This window comes from Phalacrocorax aristotelis, chromosome 2, assembly GCF_949628215.1.
Source record: "Phalacrocorax aristotelis chromosome 2, bGulAri2.1, whole genome shotgun sequence".
Taxonomy (NCBI): domain Eukaryota; kingdom Metazoa; phylum Chordata; class Aves; order Suliformes; family Phalacrocoracidae; genus Phalacrocorax; species Phalacrocorax aristotelis.
In genome coordinates this window covers 167,581,654-167,605,452 of record NC_134277.1, presented here as the reverse complement: position 1 = coordinate 167,605,452, position 23,799 = coordinate 167,581,654, and the positions used below count along the sequence as shown (strand labels likewise).

General features: G+C 47.8%; 1 protein-coding gene across 3 annotated transcripts in view; it reads right to left on the bottom strand.

The window, feature by feature from the left end:
* ARHGAP39 (Rho GTPase activating protein 39) overlaps positions 1 to 23,064 on the bottom strand; it is a 155,755-nt gene extending 132,691 nt beyond the window's left edge. For all 3 annotated transcript variants that reach the window (XM_075085992.1, XM_075085990.1, XM_075085993.1), the window contains exon 1: positions 22,871 to 23,064. In XM_075085992.1, the coding sequence (XP_074942093.1) occupies positions 22,871 to 22,881 (11 nt within the window). In that variant the 5' untranslated portion in view covers positions 22,882 to 23,064. The remainder of the gene's footprint in view (positions 1 to 22,870) is intronic.
* Positions 23,065 to 23,799: the final 735 nt, after the last annotated feature.

Here is a 23,799-nt window from a genome sequence, read left to right as displayed (position 1 = left end):
AGTAGAGACGGAGCAGAAGAAAGAAGTGAGAAATAAAGGTAGGAGAGGGAAATGAGGAGTGTTTTTGCAGCAAATCCTGCATGGCTGCCCAGTACATTTCTCAGACCTCCCTGGCCTGTGATAACTACAGTGACAGCCCAGCAAATCCTGGCTTAGTGGCCGCATATACCACAGGCAGGAGCAGTAACAAAGGTTGAGTGGAATGCTGTGTTTTAAAGCCTCAGAAGGGGTAAGATGGGGGGGGGGGGGGGGGGGGGGGGGGCGGAAGAAACCGTAATAAGGCAGAGCAAAGTCTTCAGGGAGAAGGAGTCCAGCAACAGTAATGAGTTTAAGAAAATTGCATCATCGGTGGTATTTGTAATGTCTGCTGATGGAGCAAGGCTGAGCCAACAACCTAGAGAAATATATATCCCTAGGAGCATAATCCTGCACAGAGGCCAGATACGACAGTTTATTCATTAGGGGTTTTCCACCCAACGCTGACATTCAAGATGAGGGTCCAGTTCCACAGCACTATAGGTAGCAAAACCATGTCACAATAGATCTGCAAAGGTGTGAAGTTACCAAGGGTAAGAGAGACTCAAAACTTTCCAAGAAAAGAGGATATAAAGCCAGCAGTAATCTGCTGGGCTTTTTACACCAGGGGTAGATACTGACTGAACCCGAAGAACTTAGAAGCTTGAGAGCTTTACTGCAGTTGACCATGTCAGGACACAATAACGAAGCTTCAGGCAGGTTAACGGGTTGAGAATGGGGACCAAGGGAGTCACAGTAGACTAGCCGACACACCGCCTGCCTTAAGTTCAACTCGCTCTGCACGGGACAGACGAGAGGCCCCATGCACTGCTACACATGCACATTTGCACGAGTACTCACCCATGGAGTACTGACCTGCCAAAGCCTCAGCCTAGCTTGCCATCCCTTAAGTGGTTTTTAGGGTTATATCCCAATAGGTCTATGCTATAGAAACACGCTGGATAGAAGCCAGCATTAAAGTTACAGCTGTACACCCACAAGCTAGCTAGGAAAGAGCCTACAGCTCAACGAGAAAATGTTAAAACCTAGGTTAGTAGAGACTGCATGGATAGACAGAGGGTCAAAGGGGTTTTAACCCTTCTCCTGGTTGAAAACACATGCCTAGGTCTGCCTTTCTGGCATGGCAGCCTGGTACCTGAGCGCTTTTGAAAGCGTGGAACTACTGATCAAGTGCAGCACCCACATACCAGGCAGCTAAAACACACCAGGAGTCCCAGCGAGTCTCCAGCTTTATGAACGTGCAGACAAGTAACACATACAAACACTTCTAGGTGTGTCCAGGAAATCCTGAGACCTACAAACATAGCCCAGCCATCGTGGGACACAGGGGCATTTTTAATGTCAGGGCTTCACCTGCTCCTGTGCAATGGATTGCTAGTGTTTTAACCTCAGAGGAAGGCATGAGGTATGTAAGACTACTTGCGCTTACAAAGACATCATCCCCTTCTCTGGGCATCCAGCCCTCATCGGCACTTGTCGAGATGTCAAGTCACTAGAAGAATTGGCACTGGTCTGGCCAGAAGCCTGGCACCCGACTGCCAAAAGCAGATGTCTACACACTAATAAGACTAGCGCAAGCCATATAGCAATTCTTTAACGTATTAGCACGATACTGATGCGACAGGAAAAACCACAGATAAGACAAAGTTTAAAGTACAGGAACAATAAAGGAATGGAGGAGGAACAGCTGACTGGCTCAGGTAGACATGTCAAAATAAGATTTGGTCTTATACCATTTAATAGCAGGAACCCTGGAAGTCATCACTGTTGGTATGATTAATTGCTATTTATTCAGTACCGGAGCAGGTAATGATTGCTGTGCTGGCAAGTGGGAAAGCCAAGCAAAGAGGAGTTGTGGAGAGGGGAGAAATACTCTGGAGCCAGCACAGAGGAGGAGCTGACTCAAAACTTTGGGATTTGTGGTTAGAGTTACAGGCTGGAAGGTAGGCTGGCAAGAGACTGCTGTGGGATAACCAAGCTGTAAAGCAAGGCTAGTCATTGAAATACCTGCAGTACCAGTCAAGTCAGGAACTCCAGTTTGCATAAGGCATATTTAAATAGATATTTTTAAGACTCAAAGAAGATTTTTAAAAGCTAGGCTACTGCACTGTTTTAAGGTGGCTCATCAGAGCAGAAAATGGAGTTGGACCAGCAGACAGCAAATTCAAGATAGTATCAACAGCGCTGGTGAAGTCAGTTCTTTGAAGGACAAACCAAATGCTCAATGATGCAGAAGGCCAAGCCCCACCACTCTGGAGAACGAAACAGGAAAGAAGCTGCTACTGAACTGAAGAGTTTCTGCCAGTGCACCCATCACTCACATCTTTTAAGATCTTGAGCTCTGTCTGGACTAGAGAAACAGAGGACTTATTGTTACGAGAAGCATTAATTTTCTAGAGTCTCATTTTTGGAATGACAGTATTGAAACTTGGTACCTGTTACAGCAATTTTAGTATAACATGGCCAAGGACTGCTAGCAATTAGGATCCATTTTTATTAAGTAGGACTGACAAATGACCCACATCTCAACTCCCACATATTATACGTGGTGAGAAAGAAAGGACTACAGGCTACCAAATCCTTCTTCTGAACCTGCCACCTTTTTATTCAAACCTTCCTAGTTCTTTGTAAGAGGCCTCAGCAATTCACAGCAGCATCCTCCCCCAATAATAGGTGCCTAGAACAAAGAACCAGAAAGGCTTGATTATATGAGTGCTGCCTTACGTGAGCAAATCAGACTTCCGTCCCTGTGGGAGACCAAAAATTTCCCTTCTATCCATGTCATCTTTGCAACAGGGATGGCCAGGGAAAATAGGGTGGAGGAAATGAAGGGATCCCTTTGAAAGGCCACAGAAAACCAGGTAACCAGGTTAAAAGGATGCTATGTAATGGAATTTTTTAGAATGACAAGAGAATTTGGACAGAACGGCTATATTTAACATGATTATTGGTGTAGCGGTGATTCAAGCTGGATGTTACTACGCAGTGGCTGAGTCACAGGGACTCTTCATGGAAAGGCTCTCGGCCTGCCGCACCACCGCGGTGATTCAAAGAGCCCAACAAGCTTCCTGCGGTTAAACAAAGTCGCAGCGCTTTGCTGACAGAAAGCCGGCGTGCATGCAGCCGCAGCGCGGCTTTTACGGAGAAGCTACTTAAACCAGCAGCTATTGTGTGCCCAAGCCTTACGGTAAAGCCTTTAATCCAGTAATACCACCCTAAAAAAGTTCAGGAGCTTGCTTCAAAAATGACAAAGCCAAGCAGGTCCCTTGAACCCGAACAGCAAGATAAGGCAAGGTCTGCAGAATCAGCCAGACCTGCAATTTGCTCGCTGATTAGATCCCCTGAGCAGAGCACGGCAGCAGGAAAATTAGTCAAATCATCACCCAGACACTACTTAGCAACTTGAAGGAAACACTGGCTGTCGGTTGCCTTTCAGGATAAGCGATCTTACCGCAACGTTTTCTGCAGCTTGAGGGACGACAGTTGTTATTTCGGCACAAACAAGATGTCGTCGTCTTCAGAACTTGCTTTGCCTGTCTTGCACAGTACGGGTTTCAGACGGTGCTCGCTACTCACAGTATCAAAGTGCTCTTTGCATACACCCCTCATGCAGTTCAGCAGAAACATTTACCACCAGAAACCATCAGGACTTCCAAAGTCCGAACCGCTCTGGATGTTCTCCAAGTGAGTAAGGCAAGTTTATATAAGTGTCTATGGAGAAAGTCTGTAGTCAGTTTGCATTGGCTACAGAAAGGCCATGGTTTTGGTTCTGAGGTGTTTGAGAGGAAGTTTACCTAATGCGGAGGCAACCAAAGAACGTATTGCTTAGAAAAACAATAAAATGAAAAATAGGTGCTGCCAGCCAACAGTGAAAGGCAAAGTGAATAACTCTGTAGATCTATAAGGTTATTTTGGAATAAAATCCAGCAAAAAACCCCCTCTGAAGTCATGACACGGTCACAAGTCCCTACAGCTCTGCTGTATTTTCATTCAAGCCTTGTACCACCGGGGCCTCCAGATCAGATCTTCAGTTCCTTTTATCGACTTGTTTCTCAACACCTAAAAAGAGCAGATCACCACAAATGGGACTACAAGTTAAACCGAGCTTTCAGTTTAGAGTAAATCTCATCATCTGCTTACCACCAGCAGCCAAAGTGTCAGGAGCATCAACCGCCTGACCCGTCACTAAGTATAACTTCTTCAAAAGTAGCAGCAGCAGGAGACAACTGTCAAATGGTTTGGGTTGGAAGGGACCTTAATGGTCATCTAGACAAACCCCCTGCCATGGGCAGGGATATCTTCTACTAGACCAGGTTGCTCAGATCCCCATCCAACTTGGCCTGGAATGTTTCCAAGGATGGGGCATCTCCCACCTCTCTGGGCAACCTGGGCCAGCATCTCACCAGCCTCGCAATAAAAAATTTATTCCTTAGATCCAATCTAAATCTCCCCTCTTTCAGTTTAAAGCCATTGCGCCATATCCTATCGCTACACTCCCTGATAAAGAGTCCCAGAATCTGCAGAAACAGGCAAACCTGACGGCAAAGCCACATGCCAGGGTACCTAAAAGCTAGTGAGAAGCCAGAAGCATTAGCACATCTGAAGGGTGATCTGCTCTTGATACAGCAGCACTGTTGCCCAAGACAGACCAAAGTGAATCAATGAAGAGTCCTTCTGTTGGTTTAAGGGACTGGCTTTACGTTGGGTGACAAGACCTTCCTTTTGGGCTCATCGATACGACGTGGATGTTGACAACCGTCGGGACAGATGCCAGGCAGGTTATTGCTCAGACCGCGGTCCAAGGGTCGCCCTCCAAGAGGCATCCTTCCAAAGTGTCACCAGCTGACATCTGCTTCTGTCTGCCTACAAGGAGACAGACTCCCTGGACTGATTTAGGGGAGAAACGCCTCCTGAAGACACACTGAAGCAAGCAGAGCACAGATGCAGTGAACAGGCTGCATCTACCCACCGATACGGGTGTGAAAGGACATCTTGCCTCTCTGCAGTCTACCCTGAACAGAAGTTTTATGCCCCCCAGCACTGTTTAACACCACACGTGCGCCCTGAAAAAGGGGAAAATGGCATTTTACCTGCAATCCCAGAAGGGAAGGCAATGAAAGCTTCATTGCCAGGCAGTAATGAGCTACCAAGGGGCACCAGCTGTATTGACCTTCAGGAGCCAGACCTCTCAGGCCCTGCACTTTTGCTAGTCAACACCACAGACTGCTCTGATGGTCTTCTACAAGCACACTGAACACTTTGGTTGTGCCTTCTTTCCCCCCATGGACTCTTTCAACATGGTCCAGTGTTTTGAGGGAAAGGAAAACTAGTCCCAAGCCTCAACACCATCACAACTGAGACACCATAAACCCAAACGCTTGTATGAAAAGAGTAGAAACTCATAAAGAACCAGGCAAGACCCCGCTGACAAGTTAAGGCTAAGATTGCCGAATGGTGTGACACTCCGAGGGCGCAGAAGAGCTCTGCCCAAAGATGGATACCCTGGCCACCCCACCTCTACTGAACACGAGATCTCCAATCCTGAGAAAAGACTATTCCATCTGGCTGGGCAACAAATTTCAGAGGAGTAATAGGAACGGCCAGATATAGGTTGAGGGTGCTTCCTACACAGCTCTAAGCAACGCCTCCACCGCACTCGGTACCAGCGATCACTTCACCCAACGTGCCCACTCTGCTCAATTCAGCCTTTCCGGATACTAATCGCTCAGAGCAACATCAGAGCTGGAAGGAAGCCTGCCTGCCAATCTGAAAGTCAATGACCCATGCTCTTAAAAGCCATGGTCACATAGCTTAAATTGTAGCTAAAAAATGAGGTAAGATGATGAGTAGAGAAGAGGAAGAAAATTTCTTAAACATCAAGGGTTTTTTTCTAGCACGCTTATAATTTATTGCTACTTAGGCTGATAAATGGCACTGGTTCCAAGTGCCATAACCGGAGGCAAGTGCTTGCTCCCTGATAATTGGGCGAGATTTTGAGGTAGGGAGACAGGTAGACATCCACCGAGATGTATCCTAAAGAGGGGTCTCCAAGAGATCTTGCCCACTCCTCCATTTTCCCTTTGTACTTGAAGCATGAAAAAAAGTCCCACAGTGCCTTTAAACAGAAATAAAATTTACACACCATTAACAGCTGAAGCATGACACGAGAGCCAATAAGCAACTCTACTACGGTCTGGCCATCACTCCGAGTGTACTCTGTATGTCCTCAGAAATTTATTTATAAAGCATTTTCTTTTTCCTCCCTCCTTGTACAATGGACACAGAGCACGACAGTTTTTAAATGACAAATCAATACAGAGAGCTCTAAAAACCAAATCATATTACAGCTGCATTAGAAATTTTCTTGGACTGTGGCTCATGAAGTATTGAATATTTTCAATTACTCTTCTTTCTCCTTCTCCAGCTGACATAAGAGTTCCCGAGTCAGATGTAAAAATCTGCTCCAAACACTTTCACTCTATGGAGCAGTTTGAGGCTTTTTCTTCTTTTTAGCAGATAAAAGAAAATTCGTGAACAATAAGTGAACCTAAACCAGTGGCTGCAGTAAATGCATCACTTAAAATTGGTAGACCAAGTTGGAAGAGTTTCCATTTAACAACATCTGTACTCCATTTGCCTCCAGGAGCGTGAAAAGGCATCCCTTAGAAACATCCTTCAATACAGTGGGTTAAAGGGTTAGACACTAGAGCAATAGTACGGCTAAACTGGAGCTCCTTCCTCCAAGTGAAGGACTGATCTGAGCTTAGGGAAGGCAAACTTGGGCTCCCCTCCCCAGGAACCATAAAAGCACTAGTCAGAAGGTGCAGGTCAGACTCCACCACCAAAGCAATTAAAGCTGTGTGTCATGATGCAAGTCTCTCCTCTTCCTCCATCCCACATGTCACATTAGCAGGTGCCTCAGCAAGCTGGACGCCCACAAGCATGTCTTTCCTCTCCCTGGAAACCTACTAGGTTTCTAAGCTTTAGGCTCTAAAAAATATGCAAAGAGATTTCAAAGTACCAATACACCGGATTTTTCTTGTTTTTAAATATACAGAGGCTTCTCAGAACCCGTCCCCTCCCTCTTCTCATTTAAGGGATGTGCTCTGAGCTGTCCTGTCATCTCACCCTCCACCTCCTGGAACAAAAGGGGTGTTTAGAAGAAGATGGTTCGCAGATGAGATCCCCCACTCCTTGTAATTTCCTACTCTGTGTTCAGCCACACTTGGATTTTATCTCAAGTTCATTGCATCTTTTGACCTTCTGTATCACATGGATTGCTGCATTAAGACTTCATTATCTTTCCTAGCCAAAAATACTCTGAGTGTCTCAACAGCTCTGCTACGAAAGGCGGCATTTAGTCTTCAGGAGAACAGACTTCCAAGGGAAGAACATAGTGCATAGCTTCAGCTACGAGCAACACCGGGAGAGCTTTGTTTTAATCTTCCTCCCTCACTGGTATCGATCAGGATCTACAAGCAAGGTAGGAAGCGCAGAGCCCAACTCGTAAGGAGTTCTACTTTGTCTGTCTATTTAGGTTCTATTCATTTTGCCCTTACAATGGTGCGATCTCCGTAGGCTAGGTCTGATGGTTTTTCTAAAGCAACTGAGGGACTTAACCTTCAAATAATTCCCTTCACATTACAGCCCTTTATTTCTCCCCTCCTCGTTCATCCTTGCAAACCCTTCAGTCAATGCTGAAAAAACCCTAAAACGCAATAAATTGGACAGTGCTGTGCATCACTTCCAAGCGTTCAATACACACGTTGCTTAATGCTGTCTTCAAAATAACACCCCCCAGCCGCAGCTAGCATCTAATTTTTATCACCAAATAGTAGCACTGGATTTTTGTGGTGGCTTTGTTGCTTTCTAAAGAAATCTCACTTCCAGCTCTGAACACATATAAAAAACATTTGTCTACAAAATTCCATTCATTGAGAAGGATCGGGAACACCCGCCTCTGTCCTGTGGCATCCTCTGACCATGTTTCGGTACTTCAGTACGACCAGCCTCTCCCTTCGGCATCTTGCCCAATAATGTGTGGTTTGCTTCCCTCTCAACCGTTCGGGATGAATGACAACACCTCTTCCGAACCTCAGGTTTTCCCTTTTGAGTTTTTGATTCTATGAAGCAGAACAAGAGCTGCGAGATCCTCAAATACTAATGCCAACTGCATCGCTAATAGCCGCTCAGAAGAAAGAGCGAGGGAAATGCCGAGAGCACAGCTGCTTCCAGCAAAACACCCGCCGTGCAGCAAAGCGGATGTGAGCACTCTGGAGTAATTCTGGGCATTTCACCCCGAGAAACAGAGTAGAGTTGGCCATGTTGTTCCCATTCCCTTGAGTAGAAAGTTGTGACTGCACAGAAGGCAGCTAGCAGCGCTATCGATTCGTTAACCTGTGCTACATCCTGCTCAGGCAGCTCTTCTTCACGTGCGACGGATGGAAACCTCCTAACGTTCACCTGAAGTCTTCCTCTGTCTTAATTTTTGCTTATAAAGCAATCATCCTCTACATTATTTCCAAGCTAAGAGAACATTATGTTTCATGAGATAGACTGCCTGAGCAGATGCAAAGAACATTTGCTAAACAGTTTAAATGGCATTTTGTGCAAGTCAAATTACTCCAAGCCACAGTTAACTCTGATCATCCAGTTACCCACACCAGGCTTCAGCTGGAGCCTGTCTGCAGACCTCTGCAGCAGAGAAAATTATTTTTCAATTAATTTTCCCTCCTATACCACCCCTGTTCACCCTTCTGGTTTTTCAGCTTTGTATCTTACTGATGCAAAAAGGGGCATTACACATTTATGTTACCAGAGCCAATTTTTGCTTCTACTCCAAAAGACAAGATTCTTGCTTACAAAGTTTGTCCAGTCCATTCTAGATCCTACCACTGCAAGCAAATCTCCAGGGTAGCAATTCTTAAGCTCATGTATTTCTGAACTGCCTAACCAAATACCTTGAAGGCATTCCTAATTGCACGACTTTCCAGGACAAGAATAGCTAAAAAAAAAAAAAAAAAAAAAAATCAACCACCCTAAAACCCAGAAGAGACGTTTACTCTCCTTATATTCTCCCTGAATTAAGTTTTGCTAATATTTTTATGTTCCCTGCTTCACTACTGTGCCCAAATGTTTTCTCTCAGAGTTGCATTAAAGAGGCAAAAAGCAATGCATTAAATCCAAGTGTCACTTCGGAACCCAGCACCCACTTCGGCACTGAAGTGCTGTCCACGTCCTCACTGCAACCATGTTGAGCCTCACCGCGCTTCCCGAGCCTGCACTCCACTTCATTCCTCATCACTATCAAAAAGCCTCTACGTCCCTCTGGCCGCACGCAACTTTGATGCTTAGCCTGGAGCATCCTCTCCCTCCTTCACATCCAGTTTTCTTCTTGCTAGTTTACGTCCCTCTGTGTTAACACTACGATTATGCTGGTTCCCCACCCGCCCCACTTTGCCAATCAGTCCTGTCTTCCTGACACATCACCTAGTCCCTACTACTTGTTACCTATATAGGCCTTGAGTCATTTATGGCTCATCCTTTCCTTCTACTTGCCGAGCCCTGTTCTTTGACAGTCCTTTGCAGGTTTTTGTAGCCCTCTTGAACATTTATGCCTTTCTGTTCCTGGTCTGAACACCTCTTAGGGATGTATTAGAAAGAAAATATGATTACACAACCCTGAAGTGGGTAGGTCCCTCAGCAAGGATGCTGCTCGAGTCAAAACAGGTTTGAAATTTCACATAGCCTTAAGTTCTTACTAAGTTAAAACCAGTTTGGTTAAAAGGTGGCATCAGAAAACTGGCTCAAACAGCCACATCTTGCCTTAAAGGGTACTATGGACAGATGTTCTGAGAGCTTCAGAGTTCAGGGAGCGCAGTTTTTAATTGATTGGCATTGATCACTGCAGTTAATTGGATCTTGTCTTCCAGCAGCCAATTCCTCGTCTTCCTGGCAAGCGGGGTCATTTTATAACATGACTGGGACACTTAACAGTATGAACCACTCTCTGGATATACTTTTGAACGCTATGGACCAAATTACCTTGCCCATAACTTCATTACAGCTGCCAGTTTGTGTCCAAACTAGAGAGCTAAGGAGGAAGGGAAGGTCTTCTACCTCCTGGAGGGAGCCGTGCCTTTGCCTCCCACAAAGGCTGCCTTTAAAAAAAACCCAGGAGATAACCAGCCTTTGCATAGCTCCGGGATAAAGATCTCCAAGAGTCTACTCACAGAAGAGCATGGCAATTATATTTCAGCAAACTGTAGGATTAAAATAGCACTTAGGGAATGGGAAAATAAAGAATACTTAGCAATATTTAAGATCCAGATATCTAAACCATTAGGAGATATTCACCTCAAAGATATTTAAGTTCACGTGCTCCCAACACAGTCAAGATACATACTAGAGCTTTGTCAAGAGGACACGAGGATCGCCAAAAATGCTAGCCTTCTCTTTACGCCCTCCTGCCAGAGTCCAGTCCCCTTAAAAGCTCTACCATCACTCAAAAAACCCTTTGCAGCTACATTAAAGTCATGGACCCAGAGCTGCGGAGCAAAGAAGTGAATCAGAATTCAACCTTTAGCAGCGGGATCTGAACCAGAGAGGGACTCTTAAGCCCAGCCTATTCAGCTTTGAAACTGGCTTGTAGTACCTAACCTTGGGGTGCCAAAATAAATTGGTTTTGTTTCGGTTTTGACTGTACGGGCAGCTATGCATGATGTTTGCAGTTTCCCATCCTAATGCAAAGCAAGCACGCTACCATTTGGAAGGCTTGCTTTGTCATCAGCCACCGGTAGGGTGGTTTGAAGCATGCGGTTATGTTATGAGACAAGACTTATCTGTAGAGCCCACGTAGACTTGCTTTATACGTAGGTATTCCTGCAAAATCATCCCCCAAAAAGGTTGCTTTCTCCCTATTTAAAAGTCTTAATGAAAGATATTTGCACTGCACAGGAGGAAAATTTATACAGTGTTATCTGCAAGTGTGTTTTTAGCCACGTTATCCGCGTGCTCTAAGTGCAGATGGAGAGGCATATGCCAGGAGTATCCAAAAGTACATATACAGATTTTTATATTTTTCCCTATTGCTAAAAGGATAGCCACCTCAAGATTCAAATGGCCACAGAGCCCTCCACCTAGTTATAACACACATTGATTCACTAAAGTAATATGCTCGAGGAACAGTCAAAAAAGGCCTGTGGCGGTGCACGGGCAAGAGCTGATGGAGAAAGCTCATCCATATTCAGGCAAGATCAAGCAAGACTTTACAACAGCACAGCATCCCGAGCGGGTAGCCACCGCCCACGAACTCCAGCCAAACTTCCCTTTGTGTTTTTGGAGCGCTATCTCTAACCATCTTTGATCCACTTTTGGAGCAACTTTCAACAGATTCCCATTTACTAGATGGGAACGTTTGCAAGTACGCCTATCAGCACCAGCCACGGCGAGACGAATATAACCTGTGGCTCACAGGGCTGGATCAGATGCTTCCTACGTAGAAGAGCATCAGACAACAGAGGGTTCTGCTGCCAAACCTGTTCCTCCTGTACACCGAGCCTGGTTTCTTCCAAGGGTTTGTATTAGTCTCCTGTTTGGAGCATCATCTTTCCAGAAGACAACCTGGGGGGTGGTGGAGATGACAAAAACAAGCCCTGGTTCCCCACCGTTGCATTATCCTATGTTCCTCCTATAGTCTTTTCCACACGAGGCCTCGTCAACCTTGTTCCATGCTCTGCTTTTAGTAGTGAACAGTCAACCTTGTTCCCAGACCCTACGTTTCATTCCCCAGTACAAGACCCTACTTTTTGACGCTGTTAAGATAATTCATAGAAGAGCTGGGTTTGTTACGAGTCTTGCCTCAGCTTGGAAGACCATCGCATGGCAGCGAAAAGGAGCAGTGGAGAACATCAGCATTAGAAGCAGGGGTCATGCAGAGGTGCAGGGATTTGCCAAGAAACTATTATTCTTCAGAAAAAGCTACAACAATTCAGTTGTTGAATTTCTAGAACAGATTTTGAGTAAGGCAGGCGTTGTACCTTCTCAGTCCTGGTGGCTTTAAAACCCTGATCAAGACCTTCAGAGCAAGTCTCCTCTTCTTACAGAGCCAATTCCCACTTCTATTCATAACACAAAGCCCTGTCTGCGCACCTTCTCCCTTCCAGCTGACGAAGAAAGGTGCACTGCTTAGGCGAGCTCAAGTTTGACAGAAAAATAATTACTGCAGAGGCTCTTGTCATGGTTTGAAGTTTTAGGCCATTACTTACCTTGAACAAAAACCTAGAGAATTTCCTACTTAAAAAAAAAGGTCTAAACCAGAAAATGTGCTAAGATGTTCTCTAAACCACTGGGTTCTTTTTCTTTGGGGGAGATATTTTTTTTAGCACATGCTCCACCTACTTCCACACATATGATCCACTGCACTGAACAGTCACACTACAATACAGATTCCTCAAGGTGACATTAAGGAGACGTTAGATATGCAGAACTAGAAGGGGAAAAGAAAGGGCTTCTAAATGAAAGCAGTGTTGATGTATTCATTTGCAATTTTTCCTTCCAGCTTTATAGCAGTGCTGTTTGGAGCTCCGACAGATTAAACAGCATGTCCTGAAAATGGCACCGGAAGATGGAAGTAGTAGTCTTTTTAATCTGAAAATTAAAAAAAACCCAAAGAGCTTCCTGTAGGTTTTTGCTACCCCACTGCTCGATTTCATCAAACCACGCTCAATTAGGGACATACGCATCATGATGCAAGCTACTCTGGTCCCGGCATCATCCATGCGGGAGAATGCAAGTCAGCCATGCGAGACCTCCACCCCAGCTGAGCCTGCAGCAACCCAGCGAGCAGAGTTTTGCATCCGTGCAGGGCAGAGCCTGCCTCGGGAAGCTCCACTGAGGTCCAGCACCTTGCTGTCAGCGCTGCGCGACTTCTGCATCAGAGCTGGATCGTCATCGAGGCAGCTCGGAGCATGAGGAGAGCGAACGTCTGCCTGCAGCCTTCTCCAGAAACGTACCTTTGGTGGCCACTGCTCAGCCAGTCCCAGTGCACAGCTCTGGATGGAGATCCTTCTAAATTGCACCCTTTCGATACTTAAACGGGGCTGATAAGAAAGATGGGGACAGACTTTTGAGTAGAATCACAGAATAATAGAATGGTTTGCGTTGTCAGTGACCTTTAGAAGTCTTCCAGTCCATCCCCCTTGCAGTGAGCAGGGACAGCTTCAACTAGATCAGGTTGCTCAGAGCCCCATCCAGCCTGACCTGGAATGTTTCCAGGGTTGGGGCATCTCCCACCTCTCTGGGGAACCTGGGCCAGTATCTCACCACCCTCATTGTAAAAAATTTCTTCCTTATATCCAGTCTAAATCTACCCTCCTTTAGTTTAAAACCATCACCCCTTGTCCTGTCACAATAAGCCTGGCTAAAGTGGTTGCCCCCATCCTTCCTGTAGGGCCCCTTTAAGTACTGAAAGGCTGCAGTAAGGTCTCCCCGGAGCCTTCTCTTCTCCAGGCTGAACAACCCCAACTCTCCCAGCCTGTCCTCATAGGAGAGCTGCTCCAGCCTCTGGAGCATTTTGTGGCCTCCTCTGGACCCGCTCCAGAGGTCTGCTGCAATAGGAAAAGGGGTAATATTTTTAAACTAAAAGAGGGGAGATCTAGACTAGGTGTAAGGAAGGCATTCTTTATGATGAGGTTGGTGAAACCCAGGTCCAGGTTGCCTGGAGAGGCGGGAGATGCTCCATCCCTGCAAACATTCCAGGCCAGGTTGGATGGGGTCTGAGCAACCTGATGGGAGTTGAAGATGTCCCTGCTCACTGCAGGGGGGATGGACTGGATGGCCTTGAAAGGTCTCTTCCAACCTAAACCATTTCTAAGTGGCAAGTCCCAGTGCGTAACTCTGGATGGAGATCCTTCTAAATGGCAAAGTCTTGCCTCGTGCAAGGAAGCAAAGAAGCACCTTCCTGCTCTCTCCAAAGTGAGGCAGAGGGGAAAAAATCCTGAGCTCTGACAATCCCACTGCTTTGGTCTTAATCCTGGATGCAGACGGGCACACAGAGATACATCTGCTTGTATGTCCCAGAGCAGGCCTTAGGTAGAGATCAAAAAGTTGACAGGAAGGTTTCTTCAGAACTGGAGAGGTAGAGGAAGCTCTGCTTTTCAAATAAGGATTGAGGTATATTGTCATGAAGGAGAAAGGTGAGAAACCCACCGGGGATTTTGCAAAGGGTTTCAAATAACTCAGACCTCACTCTCCTTCCCACCTCAGAAAGGAGAACTGCGTTACAAAGAGCTTGCCACGTGAACGGCTCCTTCAGGTGTTCAGCTGCCAGCACTGCAGACGTCCTTGAGAGACAACCACCAGAAGCCTGGGGTAGCTACTGCGACTTGAGCAACATCTTGTTCTCTTCCCCACGCTCCCTTTTTGCAATACCCACAGCAGCGCAGGCTGCCAGGGACCGTGGGGAGCCAACCTGCTCCCTCCTCTGTACAGCAACCGGATTTAACTCCGGCGAGGGCTGAAAGATGATCTCAGCTCCAAAAAAACCCCCAAGCAGCCGAGGTCACGCTTAAGTCAAGTGGATGCAAAGCAGAGAATCAGAGTCCAGCAGCCTCAGCAAACAACCTCCTCCGTGCTCGTTTCACCCAAACCCCACTGCTTTTCTGGGAAAAAAAAACCACATGCCTCGGTGAGAGCCTGCTGATCTGGCCAGAGATGCGTGCACTCAAACCCCTCAACTCCTCTGCTCCAAACTGTGATTTTTCTCCCTGGTGGTTTTTTTTTTTTTTCCCCTCTTCTTCCCTAATTCTTCCCAAATGTTCCTGACCACATTAAATCCTGCCAGAGTAAGAGGCGTTTGTGTTTTTGTTATATTAATTTTTTTTAAAGCCTCAGCCACCGCAGTGTGCCAGGCACACAGAGAAGGCTCGACAGGATTTCTCCCGTCCCTGCCTTTGAGGGGACGTGGATTCACAGATGCACACGTTAGATTAAAGGGAGCAAAGCAGCTTATGAAGCAGAAGAACAGCACCCAGAAAGCCAACTTCAGGTCGGCAACAGGACTCAGAAAGTACTTAAGAGACAGCTTAATTACTAATAAAACCGGTGATACATCCATAGATCCTCCAAAGCCTCGCGTGTGTGCTCAGCGCACTGCTTGGCCAGCTTGAGATGCGTTCCTCAACGTAATTTAACAGATGGACGCCCAAAAAAAACCACCCCAAACTCCAGCATACTGAGAGGAAGCAAGACAGGCTCTTCAAGAAGCAGCATTTTTCCCTTTCAAGTCCACGTGTAACTGCATCTCAGCACGCTGCCAGGGACAGCTTGTGGCTGTTTCATCTGTAGTCTTTTAAAAGACTTCAGAAGAGGGACTATTCATCTAAACATCCCGGACAGACTGTGGGTTGACTCTAGTAACCTGAATTCCACCATTATTTAAACCACACCCTCTCGTCCATCCTTGTCTTCTAGAAAGGAAACCGCCATATTGCAGTCAATAAGCAATTGCACTTTTCCATCTAACGCAATGATCTCTCCCAACCGTGTGCGAAGAGCTCTCAGGCTTGCAAGAAGTGCTACAGAAAGATCGATTAAAAAAAAAAAATCATAATACTACAGCTTCAATTTGCAGAGTAAGTAACGTTTCTGGATGGTAAAAAGCTTGGTTTTCCAAACACGTTGCCCGTGGAAGTCATTTACATTCAAGCAGAGCGCAGAGCAGAGAGGGAAGATCAATAAAAATGCAACGAGGCAGACAGAGAAATGTCATCACCTCGGGAAGAGGCAGCCCAGAAACCGCGTGCATCTGACAAGAGCACAAATGGACCAGACACGTGTGTTTTCTGTAGGGGCTACACCATAAGGAAGGCATCTACCTTCAACACAGAGATTTTTCTATACTCCTCAGGGGTAAAGAGGAAGGGGACTGCATGGTCAAAACCAGTCACGGCCCAGAGAGCTGAGATCCCAGGCTTCAGTATCGCTTTACTGCATGGCTTTTGACACATCAAGGTCTCTCCTCATCTGTAGGATGGGAAGAGCATTTCACATCCCTATCATTCTATATATATCTATGCGTATAAGCTGATGCAGAATATGCCCATCCTCAGCACTATGGCAAGGTCAGAAATCTAAAGTTTCGGTATGCAACGCCGCATTTTTATCTGGTGTTTGATAAGGTTTTTACTCTAATTGATAATCCCTCTCACTACACACAGCACTGCTCTAAGAGAAGAGCCACCTTTAGGTCTGGTACTGACTGATCTCAGGCTAAGTCACCGGTGGCCGTAACACCAGCAAGCCCCCACATTCAAGCCCAGATATCACTAATCCCCTGACCCTTACAGCCCTCCCTCTCTCCCTTCCACCAAGGGCTTTCTTCCCAGTCAAACTGCATTTTAAAGAGTCAGCACTAACGAGCAAACTTGAACATTAACCAGAAGTCAAAAAACTCCGCCCCGTACCAGAAACATAACTTACAATCAATGTTCAATCCAGGAGCAAAACCTTCTAGGATCACGCCGTCTGTAAAATACAATAAGCAAAGCCTTCTCCCTCTGACAGTCTATTTCAGGCCTCATTGGCTGCAAGTTTGATGAGATGTTAATCAACAATCAAAAATTTCCACGTCTTTCCCCGCAGAAATAGTGGTTTCTGCTCTCTAAACTGCACCACTGGGTCACTACACATCACAGTTCATGAGCCCTCTCTGCCTGTTTCCATCTCCTTCCCATTTATTGTTTGAAAATACTTTAACAATTTGAAAACAGTATTTATTTTTCTTTTTCATTCAAGAGTGCAGAGATGAGGATATCCAGTTGCCTGCTGCCAGCTGGGACAGTACCGGAAGTCCGAGCGATGTAGTTGGCTCCCTAAAAATTGGGCATCCGTCAGGATTGCCTCTGGCAGAGCTGTTTGCAAGAACGCTTAAAGAGCAGGAGGAAAATAAGTATAATTGTCAGATCTATTAAGGCCAGAGAAACAGCGAGGGATGCAGAATTTGAGAAATGAGGCACCTCCCATCACAACAGCACAACGAGGCTCTTTCGCTGCTAGCCAGGAGCTGGTAAAGCAAGGAAACCAGCTTTGGGGGTTCCTGCAAGCAATTTAAGGAGTAACAACTAATTCTGAGGGCACAGTACAGATGCTGTCTCCAGAGAGCTCCACTTCTTCCCCTCAGCACCTGGAGTACATTCATCCCTCGCTTGCTTCTTGGCAACTGGAATTAAAAATAGCCGGCCTGGATTAGTTGCAAAGTGAAAAAAGAAAAGTATTACAGCAGAAATGTTTATTTTTGAGACAGAGGAGGAAGAGGAAAGGTCTAGGTTCAATGCGTTATCTAGAGCATGTAAGGAAATAATCACTGAAGCAAAAATGCAGGAGGGAGAGCATGAGACAGGAACAAGAAATTATTTTTTAAAGGTACTGGAGGGAAGAGGTCATCCTAACATTTGTAGGGATCTCCAGCAGCAGCCAAAATGAAGTTCTCACTGCTATTTATTATCTGGGGCAAACATGTCCAAATAAGCATGCCACAAACCCCCAGCGGTACAGTGACAGCGGCTACAGTCAAACCTAAAAATTCTACACCTGATGATTTACGATCCAGCCCCCGGAACCAGTCCCCTCCACGCTCTGCCCCCCTGTCAGGGAACTTACAGCCCTACCAGACCATACATTAATTTTATTCCTGGAATTGGCCCAGTCCCTACCGACTTCTCGGTTGTATTTAGTGGTTACGTTTTGGTTTGTGGGTTTTTGTTTAAAGTTTGCTGGGTAGGGGTTTTGTCTGTGTTTTTTTTGTTGTTGTGTTTTTGATTTTTTTTTTAAATCTTGTATATTCACAAGTTACTACACACGAGCTTTTAAAACCTTCACCTTTCAGAAGAGGAGCAACCACACCACAAGTCTTCAGTCTTAATACGAGTTGATTGCCAGAATGGTTTGAGGACTTGAGCCTTGCCTAAACCGGTCTCAGACCAAGATACCTACTCATGAGACACGATGTCTGCTATCTAGATTATAGTTTACATAGAGACTTACCCAGAAAAACTTGCACTGGATCTTCAGCTTCGCCAGCCTAAATGCAGATCAAGCAGTCAGAGAAGAACGACCCAGGAGAAATAATGGTCGGGTCAGTTGAGAAGGAGAAGCCACAACAGGACACTGCTGGAACAGGGATTTAGGAAGCTGTTCCTATCTAAAAGCCTACACCGACACACTGCATGTTTCTACAGCTCAAGACTTCAACCCCACATACACTTCCCAGATGACAACAGGAGCTGATAGCATGAAGCTTAAGGACTTGTTCAAGACCAAAGTAGGTCACCTTCAAATCCAGGTGCAGAACTCTGGATTCACCTAATCCTCTGGGATAGCTCCTCACAAAGCTTTAAACAAGCACTAAGTTGAGACAACTCCTTCTGTGGTGCTACACCTGAGAGCATCGGGCTTATCCTTAGAGAGGACCTACCTGATGCTACAAGCCTCTTCCACCTTCCTGCTAAAGAAGAGTCACATTGATCCACGTGACAAGAGTTCCTTACGCTTTGTTCAGTCTAAGCTGAAATATTTCAGCAAGACTCCATCATTTCTCTAGGAAGAAAAGTTTCACAAAGTTCAGTCTGTCAGGAAGCGCCCAACATGCAGCCTGGACACCCCTTATCCCTCCCTGGAAGTGTTCAAAGTCAGGTTGGACGGGGCTTTGAGCAAGTTGATCTAATGGAAGGTGTCCCTTCCCGCGACGTGGGGTTGGACTAGATGATCTTTGATGTCCCTTCCAACCCAAACCGTTCAATGATCCCACCAGGAGCGGCTTAAGGAGTTTGGAGACTCGAAGTCCTGATTGAGAGATGAGTTGTAGATCTCCCAACCACAGGCAAGAAGGCAGCTTTCAACCACTGAGAGCCACAGCTCTGAAGATAAGAGTTACGTACAGACAGGCTGCTGGGATTGTCCCAGATTTAGCCAGTTGGTTTGGATTTTTTAGTATTAAAGATGTGGAGGAGCAGCTCTGTAAACCGCCAGACAAAACAAACACGCACCAGATCCACAACCCATGGCACCAGGCTCCTGAGAGGCTCTGCCGTTGTGCAGGGCTGTTTGACAACACACAACAGGCATCCAGAAAAAGCAAGCATTTTCCATAAAGTACTTTTAAAAAAAATTATTATTATTTTAGACAGGATCTGGGATTTGACTGTGTTATGCAGAGTGTCTGGAAACACTAGAACTTGCTTCTCCAACCCATCAGCTTTCTCTCTAGGCCCTACAATCTTGCTTCACGATGATACCATCTTACCACTCATATAGTTCTAACCCACAACCAGAGGTCCAAAATGCCCAATATAGGCCAGGAAGGAGGCAGAAGGGATAGACTTTTGAATCAGAATAAAAAGCTGGCCTTGCTACCGACACAGCCTATATCATCTCACCGCTCTTATGTTGCCAGGTTCGTTAGAGTACATAAATATCTTCGTTAATCCTCATCAAGCTGGCCAAGAGTACGTCCAGCATCGCTGTTAAGTTTAACAGCTGCAGCAGCTAAGACTAACCATAAAACCCACTTTGTGGTTGCAAGCAGGGTAGAACGCAGCTCCTGTCCCAACAGGACAGCAGTGGCAAAACAAAACCCCATTCATAGAATTATTAAGGTTGGAGAAGACCTCTAGGATCATCAAGTCCAACCACCAGTTCCCCAAAATCAAAATTAAAACCGTGCACCCACCAACCACAGGCTCACCACCACAGGTATCAGGAAAATCCCTTGTGAAATCCAACATCAGGTCAGGAGTTGGACAATCTTCAACAGTCCAAGCTCAATCAGTCTCCTCCTCCGACTCTTCCTCGCTCCCACCACCCCGGCACGCAACAGCGGGACCCTCCCAGCAAAGACACAGCTCGCACCCAATTTAACCACATTTATCCTTCCTGCATCTATTCACCCACCTTTTATTCGTCTGCAAGCTACGAAGCTCCAGGCTCTTGGCCAACTGGCTGCACCTCCTCTCCCTCGCTCCCCCAGAGCTGCAGGTTACAGGAGACTATGGCATTTTCTGCTTCTCTTATTAGGACAGTTAACGACCTAATTTAAGCCTTGTAGAGTATACCCGGGAAGTACAGTCACAGGCTCCTCAAATGAAGTTAACAATAAATCACAGAAATTCAGCCACGAGCACTTCTAGGGAACCTTTATATCTGCAATATTAATTTTACCAGGAGGACAGCAAGTTTGCTCCCTCCCCTCTTTTTAAGCTGCTGACGAATCCTGATGTCTTGCTAGCAGCCTCCCTTGAAAAGCTCCTTTGAACCCCACTCCAGCTCCTTTGGAAGAGAGCTACATGAAGACATCTGGCTTGCAGACAGGCTGGACCTTGGTTTTGTCTTGATCTGCAGCCGGAAGAACACAGCAACCATAGATTTCAGCGGGAAATACCCCATCACCATCAGAGTAAAGACTTCCCTAGAGATTGAGGGCCTCAACATATGCCTTTCTTTCCAAAGAGCACTGAAATGATCTCTCCCAAGGATACTGGCATAACTCAAGTCATTGACAATAACATTCAACAGCCATTTAGACCCAAAAGCCATCCCAGGTACTGGTGGAATGAGGTATGCTGCCACCAGCCATTCAAAAACTCCAGCACAGAGTTAGATTAATCCAGATTTTAGGCTGGGAAGATAGCAGCGGATCAGCTGAGCGTACATACAGGCTAAGACACACAGAAAAGAAGTTACTGGTTGCTGACGGGATCTACAAAACCCCATGGGAGATGTCTGTGCTTCCCCTACAACTGGAGGAATGGTAACATGGCTAGACACCTTGAGCTCTCCCCCTTGCACCCTTCCCAAGGGATAGGGAAGAAATATATAGCTTATTCCTTCCAAAACCGCCCCCCACAGAGGTTTATGGCACAGAACGATACTCGGGAACAGAACTGCAAGAAGCATTTATCAGCCAACGTAAGGTCACATCTTGCAAGCATAAGCCAAGATCTCGCATCCACAGACCGTTTCACATCCACGAGCACCAAATAACCAAGCACCGTCCGCCTCCCCTCCCCAAAGTCAGCAGCGAGGCAGTTTGCAGCAGCCAGATGATGGAATCACGAGGGTGTTGGTTCCCCCTAGCACCAAAAGGAATCAGCTCTCAATGTCGCTGCAAACGAAGGCAACAGATTTTTTTCTTTTTTTTTTTTCCTCTCCCCAGCAAGGTGCAATCACGCTGTTTTTAACGATCATGTGGTACATTAACATTCAGCCGCAGCTACCGCCTGGGCAGACGCTTCATGGAGGAGATCAACCAACCGTCCGTGGATGGCAACAGCACGGCCACTGGCGCGGTGGCACGAAGCACGGCCTCACACCTTGCTTACGAACTGTCCAGATACAACCAGCCAGAATCACACCCCTGTCCGAGCCACCTGCTGCTTGCAGGTACCCAAGAGCTCCCTAATTTCATTAAATCTCTCTTAAATACATTTTTTTTTCCCCCCACCCTTAAGCCCACCCAGCTGTATGTGCCAGGTGAGGGACTGGAGAACAGCAGCTGCGGGTTTATCTGTAGAGGTCACCCGAGGGTTGATTAAACTGCTATCGCCAAGGAAGGAGGGGAGGGGAAAAAAATAAATAAATAAATAAAAAATTCCCATCCTGCAGTTTTTGCAGCCAGAGAATGCAGGTCTGGGGAAGCAGCAGAGCAGCGCAGAGAGGAAGAAAAAAAAACAACCCCAAATCCCAACCAGCGGCTCACTATCCACCACACATGTGAAATAAATAAACCCTGTTCCAGCACAAACACCACATTTCAAAAGCAGTGCGTGTGTGTCCCCCCCCACCTCTGCAGCCCCCCCCAGCCTCTGCAGGCAGCCTGATCCCTGCCCGCACCCCTTCCCCAGCACGTCCCTGCATCCACACCCACCCACATGCCACCCTATTCTTCCCCCCACGCACCCCCCGTCGCCCTGCCACACCTCACACCTCCGTAAAAACACCTCCCCTGGCTTCGTCCCGTGGAGTGGGATCCAGCCCATCTGTAACCCCCCCTGCAGAGCATCCAAAGGGAGCAGGGTGGGATCCAGCCCCTCCATAAACCCCCAACAGGGAGCAGGGTGGGATCCAGCCCCTCCATAAACCCCCAACAGGGAGCAGGGTGGGATCCAGCCCCTCCATAAACCCCCAACAGGGAGCAGGGTGGGATCCAGCCCCTCCATAAACCCCCAACAGGGAGCAAGGTGGGATCCAGCCCCTCCATAACCCCCCAACAGGGAGCAGGGTGGGATCCAGTCTCCTCCTTTTGCCAATGCACCCCTGGAAATCAGGGTGGGGTTGGGATCCAGCCCTGCAACCACAGGGAACCAGGTGGGTGCATCCAGCCCCCGCCCCCATGCACCAAAAGGGGAGATTCCCCCCCACCCCACGCATACACATACAGCGGGGTGGGGTTAGGACCGTACAGAGCAGGTGGGGGTGCCCCCCTAAAATCAAGGTGGTGCTGACACCCACCTCCCCCCAAATTAAATCCCCTCCCAAATATAGAGCCAGAAAGATGAGGAAAGGAGGAAACACGCCCTCCCCAAAATGGGGGGCAGATACCCCCGGGCGGGGGGCACCCGAAGGGGGAGGTCACCCCCATAACCCCTATAGACATCTATATGGAGAGGGGGGAAGGGGGAAAAACACCCCCAGGGGTAACAAAACGTGGCCGAGGCCCCCCTCAGCGCCCCAGGGGAGGGGGGCAAAGTGGGGGGGGTCTGGGCCGCCCCCCCGCAGGCCTCAGCCCCCTCAGAGGGCTCAGCCCTTCCCCCCCAGCCCCCCCCGCGGTGCCGGCTCTCACCTCTCCGCCATGTTCCCGGCGGCCCTACCGCTCGGCGGGGGCTCCGGTCTCGGTTCGGCCTCCCATGGCCCCGCAGACCGGACGAACGGAGGGACGGAAGGACCGACGGACGGCGGCCGCCCCGCCGCTGACTGAGGCCGGCGCTCGCGCCCCCGGCCCCGCCGCGTCCCGCCGTCACCAGCGACAACGGCGGCGCCGCCAATGGGGAGAGGCGGAGGGGGCGGAGCCGAGAGGGTTGGAGACGCCCACCCTCCCGCCGCCAAGGCCTCAAGCCACGCCCATCTCCCCTCCCGAGGGAGGGGCGGGGCGGGACGGAGGGATGATGGGAGTCGTAGTTCCGCGGCCGGGCGCGGCGCGCATGCGCGTGGGCGATATATCGCTATATAAATAGATAAAAAATATATATATACACACACGCACCCCATGGGACTTGTAGCCCCAGCACCCCACTGTGCCTCGTGGGACCTGTGCCCCCTGCACCCCACCACACCCCACAGTACCTCGAGAGACCTGTGCCCCCCAGCACCCCACTGCACCCCACAGCACCCCATGGGACCTGTGCCCCCAGCACCCCAAAGCACCCTAACTCCCACCCATACATACATACCCAGTCCCTCCCTGGGATGGGGACCCCAGAGCAGGGGTGGACCAGCCCCCTGGGGCCATGCCAGTGCTCCCTGTCTCCCCGACTTGGGGGTCCCCACCGCAATTTGTCCCTTCCAGTCCAAAATCTTCACTTCCCAGCCTGGTTTCATCTCATTTAATCCACTTCCCATCACCTCGCTCCACCAGATATTCCCTCACTGTGATGCCCAGCAGCACCTCTCCACTCCATCCCTGCTTCATGCATAACAGGGGGCACCCCGACGGCCTCAGCACCCCAAGGATGAAGCCCAAAATGGTTGTGGAGGGGGGACACACATCCAATG